The sequence below is a fragment of the Hibiscus syriacus genome, unplaced genomic scaffold (assembly GCF_006381635.1).
Source record: "Hibiscus syriacus cultivar Baekdansim isolate YM2019G1 unplaced genomic scaffold, ASM638163v2 tig00111160_pilon, whole genome shotgun sequence".
Taxonomy (NCBI): Eukaryota; Viridiplantae; Streptophyta; class Magnoliopsida; order Malvales; family Malvaceae; genus Hibiscus; species Hibiscus syriacus.
The window spans coordinates 127182-153157 of NW_024063005.1; the positions used below are offsets into that span (position 1 = coordinate 127182).

The following is a 25976-nucleotide window of genomic DNA, read 5'->3' on the forward strand; positions in this document are numbered from 1 at the left end:
CTTCGTTTCTCAAAGCCATCGCTCCCACTCGAATTTGGCTTCTTTTGGATCGTTTTTGACAATTCCCGCAAACCACCGTGTATTAAAATACTTCCGTCGACAAATTCGTATCGCCGACCAAATTTTATTATTCATGAAATTCACTATTATTCATATGAATAGTAACCTTGCAGAAAAATTGAAAAATTCACCACCAAAAGCTCTTGATACCAGTTATTGGGAAATAAATGAGTAATTTTCCTATAACCATATTAGTGAGAATGCAAAATAAAAGCGGAAAAATAATACCCGAAATTGATAACAGAGTTCAGCCAATTTTGCCTAAATTTCCGGACTGCTGCAGATTTTTTACTAAAGAGAGAAAGAAAACTCTCTAAACTCTTTAGTATTGGGAGAAATAAATGATTTGGGATGATTTTGAAGCTAAATGGGTTATGGTATTTATAGTTAAAGCTTAAGGACTAATCTTATAAATATCCTAAAGTATGCAGGGACTAAAATACAATTTACCCATTTCCATTTTCAATAGAAATTAAATGCAATCCACCGAATTCGATGCCCCCCTTAGCCCCCTTAATTGACTTTCAACATTTCCACTACCAACTCTTTCATTAATTCATTTCCATTTCATTTACTTAAGTTTTAATTTCAATTCATTTATAATATTTTCTTTTACTTTCCTTTGTTGCAGCAATACTTAGGATTCAAAGGCATCATTTGCTGTCTCTCCTAGATCGGAAACACAATAAGGTTATCTATTCCCTTCTTCCTGAAGTGTGTAGATTCACCTTACATCACCAAAACATGTCCAATAAGGTCCATAGAGACTTTCACCTTTACAAAACAACTCAAACGCTTCATCGAGTGCAGGGAGTTGAGCTTGAGTGTTTTGGGATGTTTGGATGTCGATATTGAAGTGGTACAATGAAACTAATGAATACTTGGGGTCCCTGCAAATTTAAACAATTCTACAACCAGAATCTATTATCGATCTGGGTAAGGATGAAAAAGGAACATGTGTGGCTAACACAGGAATTCCAAGTTCTCGATGAGTGGAGAAATGTGCATGATCAAGCTCCATGAACGGAACAACCTCATTAGGCGTCTTGTAAAGCAAAGGGCTGGTTGAATCATCGAATAAAGTTCTTGTGATGATGGAGAAAATGAGGGATTTCAACCAAGTGGTGCCGGTTTTGGGGAAACTGCAAAGCATGATATCGGAGGGTTGAGCTTGGAATTGTTGTTGAGCTGAAACGGCTCCTTTTAGGAAAGTCGAGAAGAACCAAAAGCCTTGGTATTGAAATAAACGTTCAGAATTACGCCAGATGTCCCCTTTAGGGAGAGAGTCAATAACATCTCTATAAAGGATCTCTCAAATTCATCTTCATTGTCATTCTCAAAATGCTTACTTAAGGAATCTAAGCGGGACTCCTTCAAGAACACGTTAATGGGTGTGTGAATATTATGAAACGTTGGTTCTATAAATAGGCTGAATGAAAAATCAGACATATATGTGTACTATATAGCAGACTAGAAGTTATATATATTTGAAAGAAATGGACATTATTTTTTAAGCACCTATCTATATATCATATAGAAAAATCATCCCTATTGAACCTATCAAGTGGACTCAACGATAGAAGGTAATGTTATTTCCTCTAGAGATCCTAGGTTCAAGTAAACGCATCTTTTAGAACCGATATTATGTCCAATATTTTCAATTAAGCCCTTTAAACCTTGGTTCTCTTCTAATATAGTCCACCATAATTTGAATCACTTAATAGTTGCAATTTGTTTCTAAACCTTCTAACCATTGATTTAGGGTGTGACAATTCTCATCTTCTACTCCCAAGGGCGGAGCTAAAAGAAAAAAATTTTGGGTACCCAATTTAAAAATTATATGAAAAAAACTAAGTGGGAAAAATGAATTTTAAAATTCTTATTATTAAATATTTTTTTTAAAATATAGGGTCAATTTCTTTTTTAGAGGGTGTCAAAACTTTTTTTTTTTAAAAGGAGTCTTTCTTTTCTTATATATATATAATTTATATGGGTCAAAATAAAAGTTTAGAAACTTTTGGGGTGTCAAATGACACCCCTCAATGTATGCTGGCTCCGCCAATGTCTACTTGTAGTTTTTTTTTTTTGAAAGAATTTTTCACATAAAATTTTAATATTTATTTTATTGTGTGATTATTATGTTGTTGTTATCTTTTAACAATATCTAAAAAAAAAAGAACTATAAGCTACCTATAGGAAACATATTGATCTATTTGGTTGTAATTATATTAGAAAATTTAATATCCAAGATCTTAATGAAAATTAAATTTAAAACCCAAAACATGATGACGCCCCTAAATTTGTAACCCTATTTGCAATTACATATGTATCAAAAGATATAATGATATTAACATCGATTGGCTCAAATGGTAAGCAACTTGATATTCTTTAAGTCTCAAGTTCAAGTCTTTGTATATATAAAAAAAAAACTTTGTTGGGACTCATCCACCAAAACCAAACGTGTGACATGAGTCAATTCGAATTAGTTAGGGCGAAACCCTAGAAACTGAAAGTACAACCAAAAAAGTATAATGGGTCGAATTGTAATCAACTAGCCATATGAAGCCAAGGCACTTTAATTTGTAATTTTCAAGTAAAAAATAGGCTAACTAAAGTTTAATTAAATTTATCCTTTTCCTATACTTGGATACTGTTTCTGTCATTCCCAACATCTTAATTAGCACAAGGCACATCCATTTTTAATTTTCATGTAATAAATTGGCCAACTAAAGTCTAGCTAAATTTGGCCGTATGTATAAAATTAACCTAGCTAATTCATGGTTGTATATTACCTTACAGTTTAATAAAATCCAAAATTCAGAGCTCGGTTAAAAAATAAGTGCAACATATATAAATGATGTAATGCAATGAATGAAATTATATATATAATTAAAATAATAAAAATTAATTTTAAGTAAATCATTTATAATATTTTAATTTAATTTAAAATTGGGGAGGATATCCTTTCACTTGAATATCTTACGGAATTACACTTCAACGATTTAGGAGGCTATTTCATAGGTCGTCCTTCATTCGAGAATACTGCCTCTAAAATATAAAAGTTAATATTTTACATATTAAAAAATACTTTATAGTAAGAATCTTTTGAAAAATAAAAAAAAAATCATTTTTACGAACAATCCTCAAGACCACACCTCATTAATTTATGAGACGATTTCATATATTCTCCTCACAAAAGATGTTATCTCGATTTAACAAAATATTTAATAATATACAAATCCATTTAATTCAATAATTGAAAATAAGAAAAAATGAAGTTGGATCATGCCATTGTGATCCGAAGATTTTTGGGGGAGATGATTCTCACTCCATGTTAGTATGTCTCGCAAATTTCCAATGTTCCTAGAGCACTTCATATTGATATCATTTTGATTATCTTTTCTACTTACGAATTTCTATTCATAGACATACCTGCATATCATCATATAATTTTCAGTATAAAATCATAGCAAAAGCAACATAAAATGAAGAGTTAACATTATGTCTACTTTAATCCATGTTTTCCTTTGATCAGGTCGACGCATTCATGGAGATCAGATCATTGCATCCAATTATGAACTTTTGAACTTACTGTTTTCTTTGACATCAACTAATCTACTTGCAAACCTCTTAAACAACAAGAAGCATGATTAACGTGGATATTACGGTGCCATCCTCCGCATATATGAAAATTTCTACCCAAAACTCATCTCCAGTGCAGGTATGCATTAGAACTACTAATTGTGTCCCTTCAATAGTTTTTCTTAATTGGAAGAAGGCTTCAAGCTAATGATATAAGAACAAACAATTCTACAATACAGAGATTCTAATATATTCCTTTAAACAAACGGTTGAATGAGGACAATCGTGAATTACTTTATTGGTGCTCCAATTCATACGAAAAAAGGGGGAAAACCTGAAGGAATTATAAGTAAATATAGATTTACACTTTGATTTCAACTTTAAAAATGATATAATTAAATAAGGGACAAGCTTACGTACTTGATTTTAATTTTAAAAATTTTAAAAATAAGATTGTCCCATCTACTCTCTTTAGTCTATTTCAATATTTATATGTGGTCATACATAAATATAGTTAGACCTTTACGTAGTCATTCTCAGACCAAAATTTAATTAATACCCCCACAAGTACCTTGTTCTTGCACATTGCCACCGATGATGACAATGATCGATGATAAGGACGCTACTTCAGTCGATGCATAGGTTAATTTCTTAATTATGAGTGTCAGAATCACTACATCTTTGCCGACAGATGACCGACAATGCCAACAAAGAAGGTGAGGAGGAGATAAATGAAACAAAGAAAGACAAGCAATTTGCAAGCAAATGCAATGCTTTTGCTGCTCGTAGTTTATTCAAAGGTAGTAAAACAAAGATCAAATTACAATGTCTGGTTTAAACAGAGCCTTTATTCAAGGGAAACTAAAACATAAAGCAAACTCTGAACCACACATGAAAATGGATATTATGAACCAGTTCTTTAACATTCACAAACTTAAACCAGAACCGCTGAGCTTCTGCTGTATTATTTGGTCCAACCGTGCGGCCATTTCAGGAGTCAAATAATTCTTCCAATCCCCAACCTTCCCTTTTCGAAAAAACATCTTGTTCTGAATCACTTTTCTGTAATCTTTTTCACTTTTATTCACTTCCAGATTGCTTAAATTCTCGAAACTACACTTCTTTACAATCTTTTCAGCTACTCCTTTTTTATGTTCCTCCAATGAAAAAGGGTAACCGATGAACTCCGCCAATTTATTAACATACAAAACAGTCTCATCTTTCATCTCTTCATACTTCAAGAACATAATCTTATCTGGATGTTCCACACTTGCTTTCCAATACCCCAAAACATGGTCGCAGTAAGGTCCATAGATATTTTCACCTTCACAAAACAACTCAAACGCCTCATTGAGATCAATGGGTTGAGCTTGAGTGTTTTTGGATGTTCGGATGATCTGGACTTTGAAGTGGTACAATGAAACAAATGAATCCTTGGGGTCCCTGCAAATGTAAACAATTCTACAACCAGAATCGATTATCGACCTGGGTAAGGAAGAATAAGGAGCATGTGTGGCTAACACAGGAATTCCAAGGTCCCGGTGAGTGGAGAAATGGGCATGATGAAGCTCCATGAAAGGCACAACATCATGAGGCGACTTGGAAAGCAAAGGGCAGGTTGAATCATCGAATGAAGTTCTTGTAATGATGGAAAAAATGAGGGATTTTAACCAGGTGGTGCCGGTTTTGGGGAAACTGCAAAGCATGATATCGGAGGGTTGAGCCTGGAATTGTTGTTGAGCTGAAACAACTCCTTTTAAGTAAGTCGGGTAGAGCCAGAATCCTTGGTATTGAAATAAATTTTCAAAATTACCCCAGCTGTTCCCTTTGGGGAGAGTGGATAACATCTCTTTGAAGGATCTCTCAAACTCATCTTCATTTTCATTCTCAACATGTTTACTTGAGGAATCTAAGTGGGACTCCATCAAGAACAGGATAATGGATGTATGAATATTGTGGAACGTTGGCTCTATAAATAGGCTGAGAGAAAAGTCACACAAAAAATTATAAAAATTAAAACATATTACTTAATTATTCTAAAAAGGTTTAAAATGTTAGCTTTTAAAATATTAAAAATTAAGTAGACTGTATCCATCTCTTTTTTTAACGTTTAAAATTTTGATATTTAATTCAATCAATTGTTTTGTTAAATTTTATTAAATTTTAATTACTTGTTTATTTTTTATATAAGAATTTTGACTTTATTTTGGTTATGTTTCCTAAATTTTTATTATATATAAGATCAAGTGTGGACGTTGTAACATCCCAATTTCAGGTCAACAATATTATTTTACTTGAGTGGACCATGGATTGGTTTGTTAATATATTAAAATAGTTGTGCTAAGTATGAGCTTGATTGAGTTAGAATTGAGTCCAAATAACAATAAAAAGAGGGTTTTTGAATTGAGTCCAAAGAAGATAGGACCAAAGAGGAAATTGTACCATTAAAAGTTTGAAAGGTTGATTTCCCATTAATTTGTTGAGGCATATTGTTCTTCATTCCTTTGTCTTTTTTCTCTTTTCTCTTCACTCCCTTCTTTCAAGTCTTGAAGCAACAAAGAAAACACCTTTATTATTCTACATTCCTAGTCCAAATTGGCAAAGGTAAGGAGAGTAATTTTCACCTCTAGAACTTTCATTCAATCCCTCTTCCTTAGATGATTCCAACTCGTTTCTAATGTTTGGATATCATATTTCTACTTTTCTTAAGTCCTTAGAAGACTTAGCAACTCATTCCTTGTTATGTGATTAGTGAAAGAAGTGGGAGAAAATTCCCTTTAAATTTCCATAAGCTTCGAATAACATTTGAGGGCCTTAAGAGGGTATTAGATATGTGTTGGAGCATAACTCTTGTGAGAAACATGACATTTCTGGGTTGAGTACCGATAATGGATGAACAATATTGGTATTGTTCTTGAGATAAGCCAAAATCAAGGGTTTTGGCCGAGTGTTATCAATACTCGATTCATAGAGTATCAATATTGATGATATGTCATCGATATAAAGGTTCAATTTTAGATTACAATAGTCAAATTCGGTACCGATTCCTCGGGATAGTATCAATACCATGAGATAGTACCGATACTCTAGATAAGGGTATTGATACTGAGGGGAATTTTTCAAAAATAGAAAACAAAAATGGTATTAATACTCTAAGGTAGTATCGATACCAAAGGGAATTTCTGAACATCAAATGCAAAAAGGGTATCGGTACCAAGGGTAAATATTGATACTCCAAGGTTAGTACCAATACCTTAGGGCTAGGTATTAGTATTATTTAATGAAATAAAGGCTAGAAGCCTTGTTTTGCGAGGGACTCGAGAGAAGAGTCTAGGGACGTTAAACCTACTAATAAAAGCTTGCAAGCGAAAATATTGAATAAATTCTATGATAAGCATAAGAATATTATGAGGTAAGATTCCATAAGACTTGTGTCTTTATTTGACATTCGGGAAACGATGAGGACGCTTGAATTACTTGTATGTGTGACGATCGTCTAGCTTGTATGAGAAATATTCGTGTATATTCAATTTAGTGCACGAGCACTTTAAATGCTAGTCGGATATTGCTTTGATGCTCCGTGCCCAGACACGTTCCGTGTACTCGAGAGGAATATACTAACCGGATGTAAAATGCGGATGCTTCGTGACCAAGATCTCACCTTAGGTACTTGACAATGAGTGTCATTCGGATGTAAGATGTTGATGTTGTGCCAGATTACATCATGATGTTTGCTTGTGATTGTATGTTTGGTGAATTTATATTGTTCATGACTATACTTATTAGCATGCTCATATGATGAATGCATGTAGTATAATATAATTATTTGTGTGACATAGTGTAACCCCCCAGACCCGGTCTGTAAGTTAGACCCAAACCTAAGTGGTCACATATCCCATTCAGAGTTTTTTTTTTATTACAACTTATAGAATATTAAACAAAATATATTAATATTACAGATATGTACAAAACGATAGCAAATACATGTCACAAAATATAACTGAAAAACATATAGAAATATATGTTCATACAAAATAAGTAGTTGATCTCCCCTGATGCCAAATCTGCTAGCTTATGGTATGCTATTATCTGAAAAAGGGTAAAAACTATAGAATGAGCTAAAAAGATCAGTGTGCTCCAAACAGTGTATAAAACGTAAGAATAAAATATTTCAGTAAAATCAGTTATCAAACATGTTTTATATATATATACTACCCCCATCCATCAAGTCCAAATTGTGTAGGTTCCCCAGAACCATACACTCACCAACAAGTCCAGTAAGGTCCTGAGCACACAGCAGAGGAGCCGGTAAATAAGGTCCTGAGCACACAGCAGAGGAACCTCCAGGTATACTTCCTCCAACATTATTCCCCCCAAAATAATCATATTCTGCTTATAACAGATATATGTATATAAAAAATTAAAACATAATTAAAGTCAAGTACAAAACAGAGTCCATGTCAAGTATCATATAAAAATTCAGGTCAAATATCATATCAGAATCCAGGTCAAAAATCAGATAAACTATTTATATGATAGTTTAAAACAATAAAATAACACTGTCAGAAAACACACCTGTAACAGTCTGGGAAATCAGATAGGGAAGCCTATTACTGGGTCTGTCGATCACGTTCTGCTGCAGCGCTAGACCCTACGAATTGGAAAAATCCATATTGGAATCCTAATATAAATAATCTAAATATTATTTAAATAATATACGGAAACCTACAGGTAATTCTCGTAGTACGCGGTTCAGGCTGATCTAACGAACGGATAACACCGGACCTAATTGATCCTTGCTCAGGTGAAACACGAATACCTTCATAAAATATTTTTATTGAATAAATCCTTGACCAAATCTCATTTAAATAATCAAAATATTAAAATATTAAGCCTTTTGGGTTTACAAGCTCGATTCGGGAATTTCGGGTCAGAATTTGGCAAAACGGACTTCGGAATCAAATTCAGGACGTCGAAAAACATAAAGTATGACCTTCCGAAATTTCAAATTCTTGGTCAAAAATAAATTCAACGGGTTTGACTGACGATTTAAAGACTTTCGGGTTTGAATTTAGTAAAACGGATTCGGGACGTCGAAAACTATCAAGATAGGTATTTGTGGTCGAAAACAAAGGTCGTTTAATAGCCGGTCAAAGTCGGTCAAAGTTCTGGTCAAATGAGGTCAACAAACTGTCAAACATTTTACACAAATAGCACCCTTTTTAAAATAATTACCAATATAGCACCCTTTTCGAATTAATTCCCAAAATAGCACCAAAACCAAATTAATTCCCAGAATAGCACTGGTCAACGCGTCGGGTCAACGGTCGGATCAGGTCAACGGGTCGGGTCGTGACCGGTCAAACCGGTTAAACTAGTCAAAACCGGTTTCCAGCGTTCACTCGCCTACGGCGGCGCGTGTGGCGCGTGCGACGTCTTTCGGGGCTCTAAAAATCACGGAAAAATTTCTAAAAATTAGTTTGAGCGATTTCGAGATACTTACTAAGATCGGTTCAAATTTTTGAACGGCGGAGAGCTCGATTTCGACTCGACCGAATCTTTGACTGATCCACCTCCCCACGCGCCGCCGTCAACGGAGATCGAGGATGACACCGGCGGACTCGGAACGGCACAAGGAACACGATGGTACTTTCAAAACGACGATTGAAATTCGGACGGTGTCGGAATCGTCGTCGGAAGTTGAGGTAATGAAATGGAAATTTGGGAGGAATTGGGTTCTGATTTTCAGAACCCAATTCACGCATATATCATATATATAAACCAAATACCTAACTTTTTTAGGTAAATTCAGGGCTTGGTCCCTAAATTTTCTTTAACTTTAAAACAAGCTACAAGTTTTAAAATCTTTCAATTTAGTCCTTAAAAATTACCAATTTTCACAATTAAATCTTCAATTCCATTTAACTATTATTTTGATATTATCGGGTTGTTACAATTCTCCCCCTCTACAAGAAATTTCGTCCTCGAAATTTACCTTATGAAAACAGATGAGGAAATTGAACCTCCATTGACTCCAATGTCTTCCAAGTAGCTTCTGAGGGGCTACGATTACTCCACTGCACTTTGACCATTGGAATACGCCTATTCCGAAGGACTCGCTCATCCCTCTCTAAAACCTGAACAGGCTCCTCCTCATATGACAAATCAGGTCTCAGCTCTACCTCATCAACCTGGATGATGTGATCTGGATCTGGACGGTATCGCCTCAACATAGAAACATGAAAAACATCATGAATACGACTGAGCTGGGAAGGCAACTCAAGCTGATAAGCAACAGGTCCAACTTTCTTCAGAATACGATACGGCCCAATAAATCGCGGACTCAGTTTACCTTTACGTCCAAATATTAATACCTTCTTCCATGGAGATACCTTGAGAAAAACCTGATCTCCAACCTCAAACTCGATATCCTTACGTCACTTATCTGCGTATGACTTCTGCCTATCAATTGTCTCTCTTAAGCGATCATGGATCAGTCTGACAGTATCTTCAGTCTCTCGAACTAAGTCTGGACCCAAAGTTTTTCTATCATGTATCTCTGTCCAACATATAGGAGTACGATATCTACGTCCATACAGAGCCTCGTACGGTGCCATGCGAATACTCGCCTGATAACTATTATTGTAAGCAAACTCAGCTAATGGCAAGAAATCTTCCCAACTACCACGGAAATCAATCACACAACCCCGTAACATATCCTCCAACACCTGAATCACTCGCTCAGACTGTCGATCAGTTTGGGGATGAAAAGCTATACTGAAATTCAAACGAGTACCCAGAGCCTCGTGCAAAGCTTTCCAGAACCTGGAAGTGAATCTCGGATCTCGATTAGATATGATAGACAACGGAACACCATGAAGTCTAACGATCTCAGAAATGTACAACTTAGCCAGTTTATCCAGAGAATAATTAACCCGAATAGGGATAAAGTGCGCTGACTTGGTGAGTCGATCAACAATCACCCAGATAGAATCCTTTTTGGAATGAGTTAGAGGAAGACCAGTAACGAAGTCCATCGTAATACGCTCCCATTTCCACTCAGGAATCTTAATTGACTGTAACAATCCAGACGGATGCTGGTTCTCTGCCTTAACCTGCTGACAAGTCAAACACCTTGCCACAAAATCTAAAATATTCTTCTTCATACCACTCCAAAAGTAGCGCTCTTTGAGATTATTGTACATTTTGTCCCCACCAGGATGCATAGCATAAAGACTATTATGAGCCTCCTGAAGAATAATATGTCTCAACTCATCATCTTTAGGGACGCAGTAACGACCGTGAAAACACAAAATACCATCCTGATCCACAGTATACTCCGAACTCGATCCATGCTTAACTTGTTCAATAATGGGAAGCAACGAGCTATCAAGGAGTTGTTTGGCCTTAATCTTCTCGGCCAAAGTAGGTTTAACATGTAACTCTGCTAATAGGCTATTATCATCAAATAAGCTCAAGTTGGCAAATAAGGCTCTGAGATCTGATATCGCCTTACGGCTCAAGGCGTCTACCACTACATTAGCCTTCTCTGGATGATATTCTATCTCAAAATCATAGTCTTTTAAAAGCTCCAACCAGCGACGCTGTCTCAAATTCAATTCTTTCTGAGTAAGCAGATACTTCAGACTCTTATGATCAGTATAGATATAACACTTTTCTCCGTAGAGGTAGTGTCTCCAGATCTTTAAAGCAAAACCACCGCAGCTAATTCCAGATCGTGAGTAGGATAATTACGCTCATGCGGCCTTAACTGACATGACGCATAAGCGACAACCTTCTTCTCTTGCATCAAAACACATCCTAATCCAGAATGAGAAGCATCACTGTAGACAGAAAAATCCTTCCCAGATTCAGGCTGAATCAACACTGGGGCTTGAGTTAAAACAGTCTTCAATTTCTCAAAGCTAGCTTGTTGGTCCTCAGACCAGACAAATGGAACATCTTTCCTCAATAGTTTCGTCAGAGGAGCTGCAATAAGGGAGAACCCCTCAACGAAACGATGGTAGTAACCAGCTAAGCCCAAGAAACTACGGATCTCAGAGATGTTTCTGGGTTGCTTCCAGTTCAGAATAGCCTCCACTTTGCTTGGATCCACCTGAATGCCATCAGCAGAGACGATATGTCCAAGAAAAGTCACTTTGCTGAGCCAGAACTCACACTTGCTCAACTTAGCGTATAGCTTATTCTCCCGTAGAGTCTGAAGAACAATCCTTAAATGCTCCTCATGTTCTACTTCACCTCTAGAATACACCAGTATATCATCAATGAATACAACTACAAACCGGTCCAAATAAGGTCGAAACACCCTATACATCAGATCCATAAAAGCAGCAGGGGGCATTAGTTAACCCGAATGACATCACTAAAAACTCATAGTGCCCGTATCGAGTACGGAATGCAGTCTTCGGAATATCCGAATCTTTCACTTTGAGTTGATAATAACCAGATCGTAAGTCTATCTTTGAAAAGATAGAAGCCCCTCGAAATTGGTCAAATAGATCGTCGATTCTGGGCAGAGGATATTTGTTTTTCACCGTGAGCTTGTTCAGTTTCCTATAATCGATATAGAGTCTCAACGTCCCATCTTTCTTCTTGACAAAGAGAACTGGGGCTCCCCACGGTGATACACTAGGTCGAATAAATCCCCTGTCCAACAACTCCTGAAGTTGAACTTTCAGTTCCTTAAGCTCCTTTGGGGCCATACGATAAGGAGCCATTGAAACCGGGGTAGAACCAGAATAGACTTCAATCACAAACTCGACTTCTCTATCTGGAGGTAATCCAGGCAACTCCTCGGGAAAAACATCAAGAAATTCCTTGACAATTCGGATGCCTTCAATATCGGATTGCGATCTCCTAGTGTCCAAAATATAAGCAAGAAACGCCTCAGAACCCTTCCTGATCATCTTCTCCGCTACCAAGGCAGACACAACATTCGTCAGAAATCCACGTCGTTCCCCGATCATTACAATCTTTCGATTATCTAGGGTCTTCAGAATAGCTCTCTTAGTCTCAAAATCAATATTTACTCGATGTTTGTCCAACCAATCTACGCCGAGAATCAAATCGAACTCTTCAAAGGGTAACTCCATCAGATCAGCCAGAAAAATCTCCCCATTGATCTCTATAGGGCACTCTCTAAAAATATGATCCAACACGATGGATTTGCCTAAGGGGCTTTGAACTATCACTGAACGCTCAGTATTCTCAACAGGAATATTTAGACCCTCAGAAACGGAATGTGATACATAGGAATTTGTAGAGCCACTATCAAACAATGCAAAGTATGGAACTGAATGAATAGTAACAGTACCTGCAGTCACATTTGGCCCATCACGATCTTGTCGAAGTCTGGTAGTGTAAACCAATGCAGGCTGTCTGGCATCAGATCTCACTGGACCTCTACTCTGAGATGCTCGGCCTCTACTAGCCGATCCTGGTACTCTGCCCTGACTATGACTCACTGTTGGAGTCTGAACAATACTCTGAGTACGAGCGGGAGTACGAGCTGGTGTCTGAAATGAACGATCTCGCTCTGGACAGTCCCTCAAAAAATGGTCACCAGAACCACACTTATAACATGTGCCCAATTTCATTCTGCATTCTCCAATATGATGTTTTCCACAGTAATAACATATCTTCAAAGCTTGCAACCCAGATGATCCACCATGTCTAGAAGAATATACAATTGAAGAACTGGATGCAACATGTCTGACACTCGCACCGCCTCTCTGAAATGAATCACCCCTGCCTCTCTTGCTAGGATGTGCAGAAGAATTAACAGAACCAGAAGGCCTCCTGAATCGGGTTTGAGCTCGATCACTATCTCTCCTGTGCTCCATACCCAGTCGCTCTATTTCCTCAGCAGTCTTGGCTATCTCAACCAAAGCATCAAAATTCCTCTCTCGATAGGTAGCGACTCGACTCCTGATCTCATACATGTGTCCATTCTCGAACCTCAAGCATCGATCTGTCTCAGTGTTCACAAGTTCATGAGCATATCGGCTCAATCGGATGAACTCAACCTCGTAATCCATAACAGACATATTACCCTGCTCCAGATTCTGAAACTCCTGGCGTCGCTCCTGTAGATATCTCTCTCCGATGTAGCGACTCCGGAAGCGCGTCTTGAAAAGATCCCATGTTAATTGGTTCCTCGGAATACTACCAGAAATGGATTGCCACCATCTGAAGCTTTATTTCTTCAACATAGTTACGGCCCCCTTCAACTTCTGCTCAGGTCTGAGGTCCATTTCATCCATAATCCTCTCTGTGTCCTCCAGCCAATACTCAGCGTCTGTCGGAGGTCCACTAGTAATACCCTCAAATGGAACTACACCAGCAGCGACCAAAGAATTTGAAATCTCCACTGCAGTCATGTTACTAGGGGCTCTAGCAGCTCTCTGAAACATGCGGAAGATAGCTCTAGTAATGGCGTCTTCATTCATCTCAGTATCCTCATCCTCAGTGACGGGAGGGTCTCTCACGGGAGTAAACTGATCATCATGAGAAAGAGTCAGATCTACTTGCGGAACAGGAGGATCACGTGGTGACATCGGATCGTCTATCGTAACAGAAGGTCGAGTGACTCGCCCTCTACCACGTCCACGTCCTGTCCTACGACCTCTAGCAGCATTCATCGTTGGATCTATAAGGCTCTACAGAAAGAATTTGAAACATGTGTCAGATTAGTATCAAGGATCTCGAGAAAACTTTAAATCATAACATAAGGTGACATTTTTTTTATTTCTTAAAAATCCAAAATTTAGGACCCATATACAGTTCGAGTGTTTAAAACTGAAAGCTCTGATACCACCAAATGTAACCCCCAGACCCGGTCTATAAGTTAGACCCAAACCTAAGTGGTCACATATCCCATTCAGAGTTTTTTTTATTACAACTTATAGAATATTAAACAAAATATATTAATATTACAAAATATGTACAAAACGATAGCAAATACATGTCACAAAATATAACTGAAAAACATATAGAAATATATGTTCGTACAAAATAAGTAGTTGATCTCTCCTGATGCCAAATCTGCTAGCTTATGATCTGCTATTATCTGAAAAAGGGTAAAAACTATAGAATGAGCTAAAAAGCTCAGTGTGCTCCAAACAATGTATAAAACGTACGAATAAAATATTCCAGTAAAATCAGTTATCAAACATGTTTTATATATATATACTACCCCCATCCATCAAGTCCAAATTGTGTAGGTTCCCCAAAACCATACACCCACCAACAAGTCCAGTAAGGTCCTGAGCACACAGCAGAGGAGCCGGTAAATAAGATCCTGAGCACACAGCAGAGGAACCTCCAGGTATACTTCCTCTAACATTATTCCCCCCAAAATAATCATATTCCGCTTATAACGGATATATGTATATCAAAAATTAAAACATAATTCAAGTCAAGTACAAAACAGAGTCCATGTCAAGTATCATATAAAAATCCAGGTCAAATATCATATCAGAATCCAGGTCAAAAATCAGATAAACTATTTATATGATAGTTTAAAACAGAAAAATAACACTGTCAGGAAACACACCTGTAACAGTCTGGGAAATCAGATAGGGAAGCCTATTACTGGGTCTGTCGATCACGTTCTGCTACAGCGCTAGACCCTACGAATTGGAAAAATCCATATTGGAATCCTAATATAAATAATCTAAATATTATTTAAATAATATACGGAAACCTACGGGTAATTCTCGTAGTACGCGGTTCAGGCTGATCTAACGAACGGATAACACCGGACCTAATTGATCCTTGCTCAGGTGAAACACGAGTACCTTCATAAAATATTTTTATTGATTAAATCCTTGACCAAATCTCATTTAAATAATCAAAATATTAAAATATTAAGCCTTTTGGGTTTACAAGCTCGATTCGGGAATTTCAGGTCAGAATTTGGCAAAACGGACTTCGGAATCAAATTTAGGACGTCGAAAAACATAAAGTATGACCTTCCTAAATTTCAAATTCTTGGTCAAAAATAAAGTCAATGGGTTTGACTAACGATTTGGAGACTTTTGGGTTTGAATTTAGTGAAACGGACCCCAAAAACGGATTCGGGACGTTGAAAACTATCAGGATATGTATTTGTGGTCAAAAAAAAGGTCGTTTAATAGCCGGTCAAAGCCAGTCAAAGTTCTGGTCAAAGGAGGTCAACAAACTGTCAAACATTTTACACAAATAGCACCTTTTTTAAAATAATTACCAATATAGCACCCTTTTCGAATTAATTCTCAAAATAGCACCAAAACCAAATTAATTCCCAGAATTGCATCGGTCAACGGGTCGGGTCAACGGTCGGGTCGGGTCAACGGGTCGGGTCGTGACCGGTCAAAACCGGTTCAAAACCGGTTTCCAGCGTTCACTCGCCTACGGCGGCGCTTGTGGCGCGTGCGACGTCCTCCGGGGCTCTAAAAATCACAGAAAATTTTCTAAAAATTATTTTGAGCGATTTCAAGATACTTACTAAGATCGGTTCAAATTTTTGAACGGCGGAAAGCTCGATTTCGACTCGGTCGAATCTTTGACTGATCCACCTCCCCACGCGTCGCCGTCAACAGAGATCGAGGATGACACCGGCGGACTCGGAACGGCACAAGGAACACGATGGTACTTTCAAAACGACGATCGGAATTCGGACGGTGTCAGAATCGTCGTCGGAAGTTGAGGTAAGGAAATGGAAATTTGGGAGGAATTGGGTTCTGATTTTCAGAACCCAATTCACGCATATATCATATATATAAACCAAATACCTAACTTTTTTAGGTAAATTCAGGGCTTGGTCCCTGAATTTTCTTTAACTCTAAAATAAGCTACAAGTTTTAAAATCTTTCAATTTAGTCCCTAAAATTTACCAATTTTCACAATTAAATCTTCAATTCCATTTAACTATTATTTTGATATTATCGGGTTGTTACACATAGAGCTTGTGAGCTCAGCTTTCATAATGTGTTTCTGTTTTTAGGTTCTTATGTGAGCAGTTTGAGGAGCTTATCACCATATTATGGTCCCAACTTGGATCGAGCTATAAAAGTACGTCTTGAATATTTTAGTGGGCATGTACTATTCATAGACCTTGTGTACATTTGAGTTGTAACTCTATTATTATTGGGAGCTTCCCATTCTGTTTGTTGTTGTATCCTGAGAGACCGACGTCCAACATTACTCAAAGCATCGAGGAGAGGACGAATTTGTCTTAAGGAAATTGTTCATACATACCTCAACAAAAATCATTCTTCAGTTTATCTGACTTCACTCAATCGTTTTCATGTCTACACACAAGTAACCAATTTCGTCCTTTAATTTTTATTCTTTATTTATTTTGTTTCATTCTATTATATAATTATATATTATTATTATTATTATTTTATTTTCTTGAATTAACATTTTTTTCTAACAAGATTTATGCACAAACCAAGTGACTTCGGTGTTAAAGGAATTGTTGTTATTCCTTGAGGCCCCAGCTTTGAGCACCATGAATATTAGGAGTATGAGCGTTCAATGTCGAATGATTGAGAGTTATCTTTGAACATATACTTCTTTGTACTTACCTCATATTAATAAAAAAAAACCAAAAAACATGAGACCTATGGTATAAGTGTACAAATATTAAACCATTAAGTTTGGCTAAGAATTCTTTTTATTTCCACCAATATTAATATTTAATTTATATAACTATTAAATTAAAAATTAAATTATTTTTAATTTTATTTGTGAATAAAAATAATTAAATAATTTTTTATATAAAATTAATATTAAATTATTTTAAAATTTAAATTTATAATATTTATTTATCATATAATAAAATATTCAATTATTTAAAAATTAAATAAAAATTATATTATATCATAAATAATTTAAAATATATTTATTTATTAATTATTTAAAAATAATTATATATGATAAGATATATATTTATTTAATTATTTAAAAATAATTATATGTGATAGAATCTACTGTATGACGATGTACCTCTCAACTTGACATTTTCTTTTTTTTCTTTTTGTAGATTTTAAAAAATAGGGTATTCACAAATTGCTTTGTTGGTGCTTGAACCCATATGAAAAAAAAAATAGAACTTATTATTAATAAGTATATTCACAGAGTGACATGACTTATTATATATATCATCAATTTTATTCAATTAATTTGTTATTTTTCAACACTTATATGATATATATATATATATATATTTGTTTTTGTTTACACTTTAATATTTTATCCCAAAATCGATCAACCCAAAGTACTATCTAGATAGGAATGAACACAAGGATTTATATTAGGGGTGTGTGAACTTTAGAAATTTAGGGGATGGGAAAATTAGATGATCAATAAAAATACTAAAAATGTGAATATAAGATAATTTTAAATTTCTAAGGGTACGATTGCACTCTCCAACAACCCTCTCGATCCATCCTTATACCTAGACAAAACCACACTAACATATATGATAAATATCATAACAACAATATATTAAATAATAATAAATAATTAAACTCATTGAGTGGTCTCGGTTATAAAACATTTATTATTTTTTAAAATATTTTAGATTCGAGCAGTTGTGTCGACAAAGTATGTACACGCTATCAATAGAAGACTATTAAAAATAATAAAAAAATGATTAATAATAATTATAGTAAATCATAATCTTGCAGTAAAGATACTATAATAGAAATTGTAGATAGCATAGAAATAAATTATTGGTTAATATCATTATATTACAATACGGAATGCCATTATACTCTAAGCTTTATGGTATGATATTTAATAGGATAATTTATTAGAGGGTAAATTATACGAATGGTCCCTTATTTTTTTATCTGTCCGGTTTTGATCACCAATTTAAAAAATTATGATTTTGATCATTTATGTTATCGGTCTGTTTGATTTAGTTCCTCAACCATTAATCCATTAACGGAAGTTTAGGTTGACAATTAAAATTTAAAAAAAAAACATGCAAAAGAGAATAATGGACGATAAAACCCCATTCTACTTCAAATTCAATCGCTATTTGGTTTCAAAAAGAGGTGGTAACAATGAAACAAAATAGGTAATCGATAGATTGAATTAGAGAAAGAAAAAAGAAATAAATATGTTTTCAAAGATGAGACAGAATTAGTAGAAGAAAACTCTGAAAAGGGGGCTGAGAATTTCGCTAATAAGGGCCATTATCCTCTTTTGCAGGTTGTCACTATAGGGACCAAGATTGAACTAACTGATAACTTATGGAATCAAAATTACTATTTTTAAAATTGATGACCAAAATTGGATGGGACGAAAATTTTATTAAATTTTATAATTTTAAGTTAAAATTTTATAGATATATATAATTTGGGATGAAATCAAAATGAAACTTTTAAGGAGTAAATGTGAAAGATAAAAATTTTAAGGGGTAAATAAGTAAATAACTACATCAAATTGAAAGAAATTAAAAATACAAAAATAAAATAAAATGACTATATAAATAATAATATATAATAATAATAATAATAATAATAATGTAACAGTTCCTTTCTTAAACTCAGCGTTTCACTTAATTATTTTAAAGTTAACTTTTAAAAATTCTTATTTTAATTCCTCCACTTTTTTGCATTTTAAACTAAATTGTAAAAAAAAAGTTTAGGATTAAAATATAATTTTTTAAAAATTAGTTTTAATTAAATTAAATTTTCAGACTCCTTTCTTAAACTCATAATTTCATTTTATCATATAGCTAATATTTACTTTAATTTATGTATTTTTAATTTTTTAATACCTAATTTTACAAAAATAAAAAAAATCCCGACAAAGTCACCTTCAAGAGGTGGCGACTTTGATTTTTTTTTTTTGTATTTTTAATCAAATTATAAAGAAATAAAAATGAAAGAACTAAATTAAGAATTTTCATAAATCAATTTTAAGTGAATTAAATTAACACAACGTTATATTTTATTATATAATCAACTTTTATAAAATGAAAATTTTAGTTTCTATATTTTTTAATTTAGTTTTAAAAATAAAATAAAAAATCAAAAGTCTCACACAAAAGATGACGATTATAGTGGGAAAAACTTTACACATTTAAATCTTCTGCATTAAATGATGATTTGATAAATAATTAATTTTGGCGAAAAATGATGGATATTAGACGAGGATTTTGATGTATACTGTAGGAAAGACTACTACCTAAATAATCGTCATTTACTTAAAACAAATCACCTACGTATTTTCTTAAAGTGAATTTACAATATAAACACGGCAAATTAGAAACATTTATTTTCAATAATGAAGACAAATTGCAAGAAAGATCAAGCATTGGTGAATGTAATCCATTTTGATAAGCTAGGAATGCCTGCATTAACAACGGTAAGCAAATAGTAACCAGGTGGTGCAACATTCGGTGACGGAGGACCCTCCAAAACAGCACTCATCAAACCACCACCATCCCTCGTCATCCGCTGGCATCTCAGTTTCAGCAACCTTTGATTCATTGAATTCGAATGCGTCGTGAACGGCGGCGCGTAAACGCTATATTCCACATCTTTACCCGGCCTTCTTCCGAGCAAGAAGTGAACTGTAAACTGTTTCCCATATGCGACACCGGAAGAATTCCCCCCGTACTCTACCGTCAGATTCCTAGGCCTCAAGTGATCGAATTGACGGTCCATATAATCAGGGACGAACGCCTGTAATCTTAGCTCCGTCGGGTAAGCAACTTCGCTGAAAGTGTATTTATTATTAGGGTTGCCGCCAGCAACCAAGACTCTTCCGTTCGGTAAAAGAAGGGCCGACGAATGATACATTCTGGCAATCTTGGTTGCTTTTAGGACCGTAAATCTTTCGCCGACCGCTTTCTTCGGATTGTAAAGATATGGCTCGAGCGATGGCGTCACCGCATTCTGCCATCCAGCGCAACCACGTTTAGCGCCATTGATGATCAATATATGGCCAGTAGGAAGGATCAGCATATCATGCATGGTACGAGGTCCAGGCATGTTTTCCATACTCCACTTATGAATGTTCCCTGTGATCACCATTCTCCCACAGGAGTTCAACGCCCGGAGGAATCTCCCTTCTTCGGCCGCTTCATAAGCTCCTGACGCTGCACCGCCGCATACCATAACTTCTACTTTTTGGAAATTATCTCTGTGATCTAATGGGAGAATCACTGATGACCCTGAACTCGGATAATTTCTTGAACCACCACCTGGAATCCTCGGAAAGGATTTGATCACACGGTTTCTTCGATAATTGAAAAGGATAGAATCACGGTTGGCGAAGATGAAGAGGTTACCATCGGAAGAAAGATGGAGGAAAGGATAGAGGTTGTTTCCACCACCATGGGCGTCATTAGTGTCATGCAAAAATGGAAGATTAAAAGATTTGTCCTGGCAATGCAATTTAGGCACAAATTCATAACTGCGAGCATTCCTTCCACCAACAACAATAACTCGATCATGTTGAGGCAATAATTGATTCGAAGCATACCATCGACTATCCGACAACGATCTCGTCGATTGTTGCCAGTTGCATTGATGATTATCACAAGGTCTGAAATATCTAACCCTTTTAGAACCACGACCATGGCCACCAATCTGCATCAGTGTGCCATTGCCGAGAAAAGAACCCGAAGAACACCAGGGATCAGAGACAAGCCTAAGCGGCCGTAGGTTATTACGGTGAATTTCGTATTCAACTGAATGAGCATAACACGTCCCATCTTTCAAATCATTACGAGAACGAGTACTACATTGACTTCCGTTATACCGTTGATGAAGCCGGTATTGAGAAGGGCCTGCAGCGGTTTGATCGAAGATAATAACAGTATTTTCATGTGTTAACGCCATGTGCATGGCGACCACCCCAGTATTATTCCGCAATAGCACCCATTTCCCATGTCGCTCACTGAGGGGCCTCCGGACAGGACTCTTTACTGCATCACTAAAAACGAAATGCTGTAAAGCAAAGATTGCATGAATCGAAAGGCAAAGCAAATATGGCTTGTTTCCCATGGCCTGAAAACTGGAGATCAACTCTTGTGGTTCCTGGGGTTATTATATGAACTTTCTTATATAGGTTGGTTTTAGGATTCGGGTAATCCAAGAGGCTCTGTTACAGGCATAACTACTAGTTTTGCTGAAATTCCGACCGATGAGTCCTGTTATGTCGTGAAGTTATTTGAAGCAATCTTGGCGTGAGATGTTCATGCAAAGCATGACCCTACCAGGTACTGCACAGTTCTTGCAATATCTATATTTAAATCTGCAATTTTCCCATATCGTAATAGCGTTTAAACTGATATATATGAATAAAAATTGACACCTTAATATTTATATAATATTCATACTATTTATGCAAGGTTAAAGAAAGCAATGGTAGCATGCCACTCCTAACTATATTAGTCCAACAGGCATATTTTCGTATATAAAAATATGATCTAAGAACTCTCCAGATATTTAAAAATAAAAACTTAAGAGAACCGAACAACCGAAGGTCTCATCCGAACTCGCAACAGGCAAAGAATATTTTGCTTAATAGAGTTTTATTCTGGTGTCTATGGTGCTTCGGCAGATCGGACACAACTGAAGGTCTTGTCCGCAACCGCAACAGGTCTGCAAGGAAGTGAAATTTAGGCATCCATCCCTCCAACAGCAAAGAAAGTCGGAATATAATAAGACCCTTAGTTACTTTACCTGATGTCCACAACCAAAGGCCATATCTTTTGCATTGCAAAGACAAATAGGGCAAACCTGTCGAAAAGACATGCAAATGTGGACTTGTTTAAAGATTGGTTTGCGAGACTTGCAACTTTAATTAGGATAAGATTACATGATTATATGGAGCGGAACTTGCGGGAGGAGCTGTTCGGACTGGTTCTTCATGTCTACCGGAAGAAGGCGCACTTGGACGAAAACTGCTCGAACGTGAAGGTTTCGAGTGGCTAAAAGAACCCACACCATAAAGAGGAGAGGGAAGAGGAACCCTATCTATAGCTTTCCCCCTTGTATTACTGTTAAACCAATAACGAAAAATAAGTTGCATTTGAATGCTATCTTCCTGGTTAAGAACCGGGAAAAGCCTTGTAAACCTACAAAGACAAGACCAATTATTACCCCAATATGTTGAGCTCTAGCGTTGCTTTGTACTGAGACGGAATTTCCATCAATGCCGAAAGAGCAAACTCTGCCTCTTTCCGGGACCTATCCATATTCTTCGACATTATTTCCGTAAAATTCACAAACTACAGGAAGCAGCATTTCAGATTAGAAATATGGATAATACATGTTACCTTTACCAGCTTCAAGAAGCTAATATGAGAGAAAATAATGTCAACAAGCCACACTTGCCTGGAAATTATCGAAGGCACGGGCAGGAATGTTATCATCAAATTCTCTCATCATGTCCCATGGTCCATCTCCAACACCGACTAAAATAATCGACAAAGGATACTCACTGCAAAGTAATTATTATATTAGGAAGTCGAATACTGAAGAAAACAACATTTGGGGCCAGAAGCAACCATTTAGTACCTTGCTTTCACAATCGCTTCGACTGTTTTCGTTTCTTGTGGGCTTAGTCGGCCATGCTCTGTATCGATACTTCTAGTCACCTGCACTCATTCAGAATGAAAGATAGTCTAGTAGAAATGGGTTTAGGTAGAACTTTTAGCAACAGCAGATTCTTACAAGAGGAGTTTTGTAGGAAAAGGGGTTAAAAGGATGAAAAACAAATTCATACAGTTCTATGGTCAATCGATGCTAGGATGCGATTATAAATATGCAGCATACTAACCTAATAACTATGAGAAATATTCATACAAAGGTGTGTTTACAGAGGATTTACCAGGCATTTGACATGAAACAAATATTCATACAACACAAAGCAGATAAGTTACCTGCCCATCGGCTATTATCAGTAACACATGGTACTGCCCGCCACTTTGCTCAACAATGGTGATTGCCATTTCAATGATAGGAGCGAACGATGTTGGTCCTATCAAAGAGAATGAATGTGGGTATGGGTAGAAGGGAACGAAATTATTCCAAAAAACAAGAAAAACACAGGACTAACAACAGAATGAAGAAAAGGAAGAAGTGAAATGAATTATAACCTGCTAGTCTCAGATTAGGCACTAATTCCCGATATCGTCTCAGCACTTCTTCGAATCCGTTGCAAAACGTCTCATCTGGATAGAAGCTAAATACTTCTTGATCATGTGTTGATGCTGACAGATCAAAGAATCCCGTATCATCTCAATTACAAAGAAGATTAACATTAAGAGATCCAACAGAAAAATCTTCCAAAAATGAATACCATCTCCGAATCCAAAGCAAGGAATTAAATTATCCTCATCGAAGGAAGACAATGTTTTTCCAATGATAGATATTGCTTGTTCATATGGATTTTGCTCGTCTCCAATGTGGTGTAGACTTCTTCGGTGGAAAGATCTTGCACCTATTTGAAAGCACAGTGAAAAGTATTGTGTCATAATATATATATATATATATATATATATATATATATATATATATATATATATATATCCATATACAAAATTTAAATGCATTGAGAGAGGGCTGGACCTGTCCACTCATTGCTCTTCGTGAAATCGATGCCAACAATAAGATTAGAAGACTCCAAGCCAGCACGGGCCAGGGCATCGGTGACCTGCGAAAAAAAGAAGAGTATAACAAGTTTTTCTTACCATAAAGAAAACACAGATTCAGTTGGCTAGCCAAATAGCATAACAAAGCCAGTGAGGAGCATGAACAGCATTCTGAAATTTTCTATAGCTAAGGTGAAACTTACAGAGTTATGTATATATAGGTACAACATCCTATAAATAACAAAAACGGTTTCTCGAAATAGATGCCGGTGAGGAGCATGCTCATCATTCGAAAATTTACTAAACATTTCTTGTATTTAAACCACTGGGAACTACAAGTACAACATACCTGCTCCAAGCTATTGTAGTTATCATCTATCTTCGAATATTTTCTCTCCAGCCTCCTCTTCGATTCAGGGGTATGACCACCATAGCTTTGAGGTGGAGGGGCATAATACGGCTCCGAAACATAGTCTAGGCCGGAGGAAGCATATGATGGCTGTGCACTATGAGGATCCCGTGAATATGAATTAGACGCTACAGAAGAGGACTGTGCTGTGGTCGATCGTTTCGATGTTATGCCACCCATCAGCTCTATAATTCACAAATATTCTGAACGATTCAATATATGCAAACATGAATGTAACAAAGAACCCAAGTTGAGATCACAAGTAGCAATTAATCAACGACGAGAATGCCAGTAAGAACAGAAATCTATGTTCAAGCCTCAACTCTGATGCAAATGCAGCAGCCAGAAACACTGAATAAACAGTTTGCACCCAATATATTAAGCTGCAACGAAGAGATTGCTTTCAAACTTATAATTTCTCCCCAAAATAAGACAATACAAACCAGAAATGTATAAACAGTCCTAGCTGCCACACCCATTCATGAAAACTCATAAAATTTCAGAGATACACCGAACAAAACAGAAGAAAACCCAGAGTCTAATGCAGATTCTAAAGTCAACAAGAACAATTGTAAATTAAATATAATAATAATGAAATGAAGAAGAAAGGTAAAGGCATATTATTTGTTCACCTTTTAAGCAAAAGAAAAGTGGGGATTGTGAAGCATTATTGAGAAGAAAGAGAAGATGAAGGGTTAAGTCAGTGGGCGGAGAAGACCATTTGTTGCGAGCGGTAACAGTGAAAGAAGACAGTTTCTTGGAAGTTTCGTTTCGATAACATTTTTAGATACGTGACACCCGTAATCCACTTCCCACCTTCAACCTTTTGACTTTCCACCACATTTTCAACTGCTTTCGTATCTTTGTCTGATAACCGCCTTACCCACCGTTATTTTCAGTTACTGCCATTCTTTTCTTACCGTTCCTTATTTTAACTGCAATTGTTTCACTAGATTTGGTTTGAATTCTCAAACCATGATATTTTTAGAAAATGAAGAATAATATCATTAAAATTATATTTTTGATCAAATGTTGACTGTAGAATATGTATTTATGTAGTATTAAATATTATTTTTTAAACTGCATATTATTTTAATCTTTTAAGATCATTTTTTACTATATTTATTTCTTATTTTATATATAAGATATCATAATTATCTGAATAAAAATTTTAATTTAATTAAAAAATAAGAGGTGATTATAAGTTAGTATCAATTTGAAAGTCTCGACTATTTGACAATGAAAATTTAAATAATTTTGTACACTGCATACTTGAACTTAAAATCTCTACGAATAACA

General features: G+C 35.8%; 3 protein-coding genes across 5 annotated transcripts in view; all 3 read right to left on the minus strand.

Moving 5' to 3' along the window:
• LOC120155046 (flavonol sulfotransferase-like) overlaps positions 1-5583 on the minus strand; it is a 22839-nt gene extending 17256 nt beyond the window's left edge. For 2 of the 3 annotated variants that reach the window (XM_039166632.1, XM_039166631.1), the window contains exon 1: positions 4721-5583. In XM_039166632.1, coding sequence (XP_039022563.1) covers positions 4721-5567 — 847 coding nt within the window. In that variant the 5' untranslated portion in view covers positions 5568-5583. Of the gene's footprint in view, positions 1-4537 lie in introns of those variants that run through there. The other variant, XM_039166633.1, reaches the window with a different exon arrangement.
• The window catches only part of LOC120155044 (aldehyde oxidase GLOX-like), a 25257-nt gene extending 3549 nt beyond the window's left edge, over positions 1-21708 (minus strand). Inside the window, exons 1-2 of the mRNA XM_039166629.1 lie at positions 19923-21708; positions 9922-9926 (exon numbers count right to left, since the gene is read on the minus strand). Of these exons, the coding sequence (XP_039022560.1) occupies positions 19971-21674 (1704 nt within the window). The 5' untranslated portion in view covers positions 21675-21708 and the 3' untranslated portion in view covers positions 9922-9926; positions 19923-19970. The remainder of the gene's footprint in view (positions 1-9921; positions 9927-19922) is intronic.
• Positions 21709-22192: 484 nt separating this feature from the next.
• LOC120155045 (E3 ubiquitin-protein ligase RGLG2-like) lies at positions 22193-25376 on the minus strand. The gene is made up of 12 exons (XM_039166630.1): positions 25310-25376; positions 24618-24880; positions 24246-24330; positions 23977-24117; positions 23774-23887; positions 23558-23655; positions 23193-23272; positions 23010-23115; positions 22776-22903; positions 22492-22672; positions 22356-22412; positions 22193-22274 (listed from the first exon to the last, which is right to left on the minus strand). Exons 2-12 carry the CDS (start codon positions 24855-24857, stop codon positions 22194-22196), a joined length of 1311 nt encoding a protein of 436 aa, XP_039022561.1. The 5' UTR covers positions 24858-24880; positions 25310-25376; the 3' UTR covers position 22193.
• Positions 25377-25976: the final 600 nt, after the last annotated feature.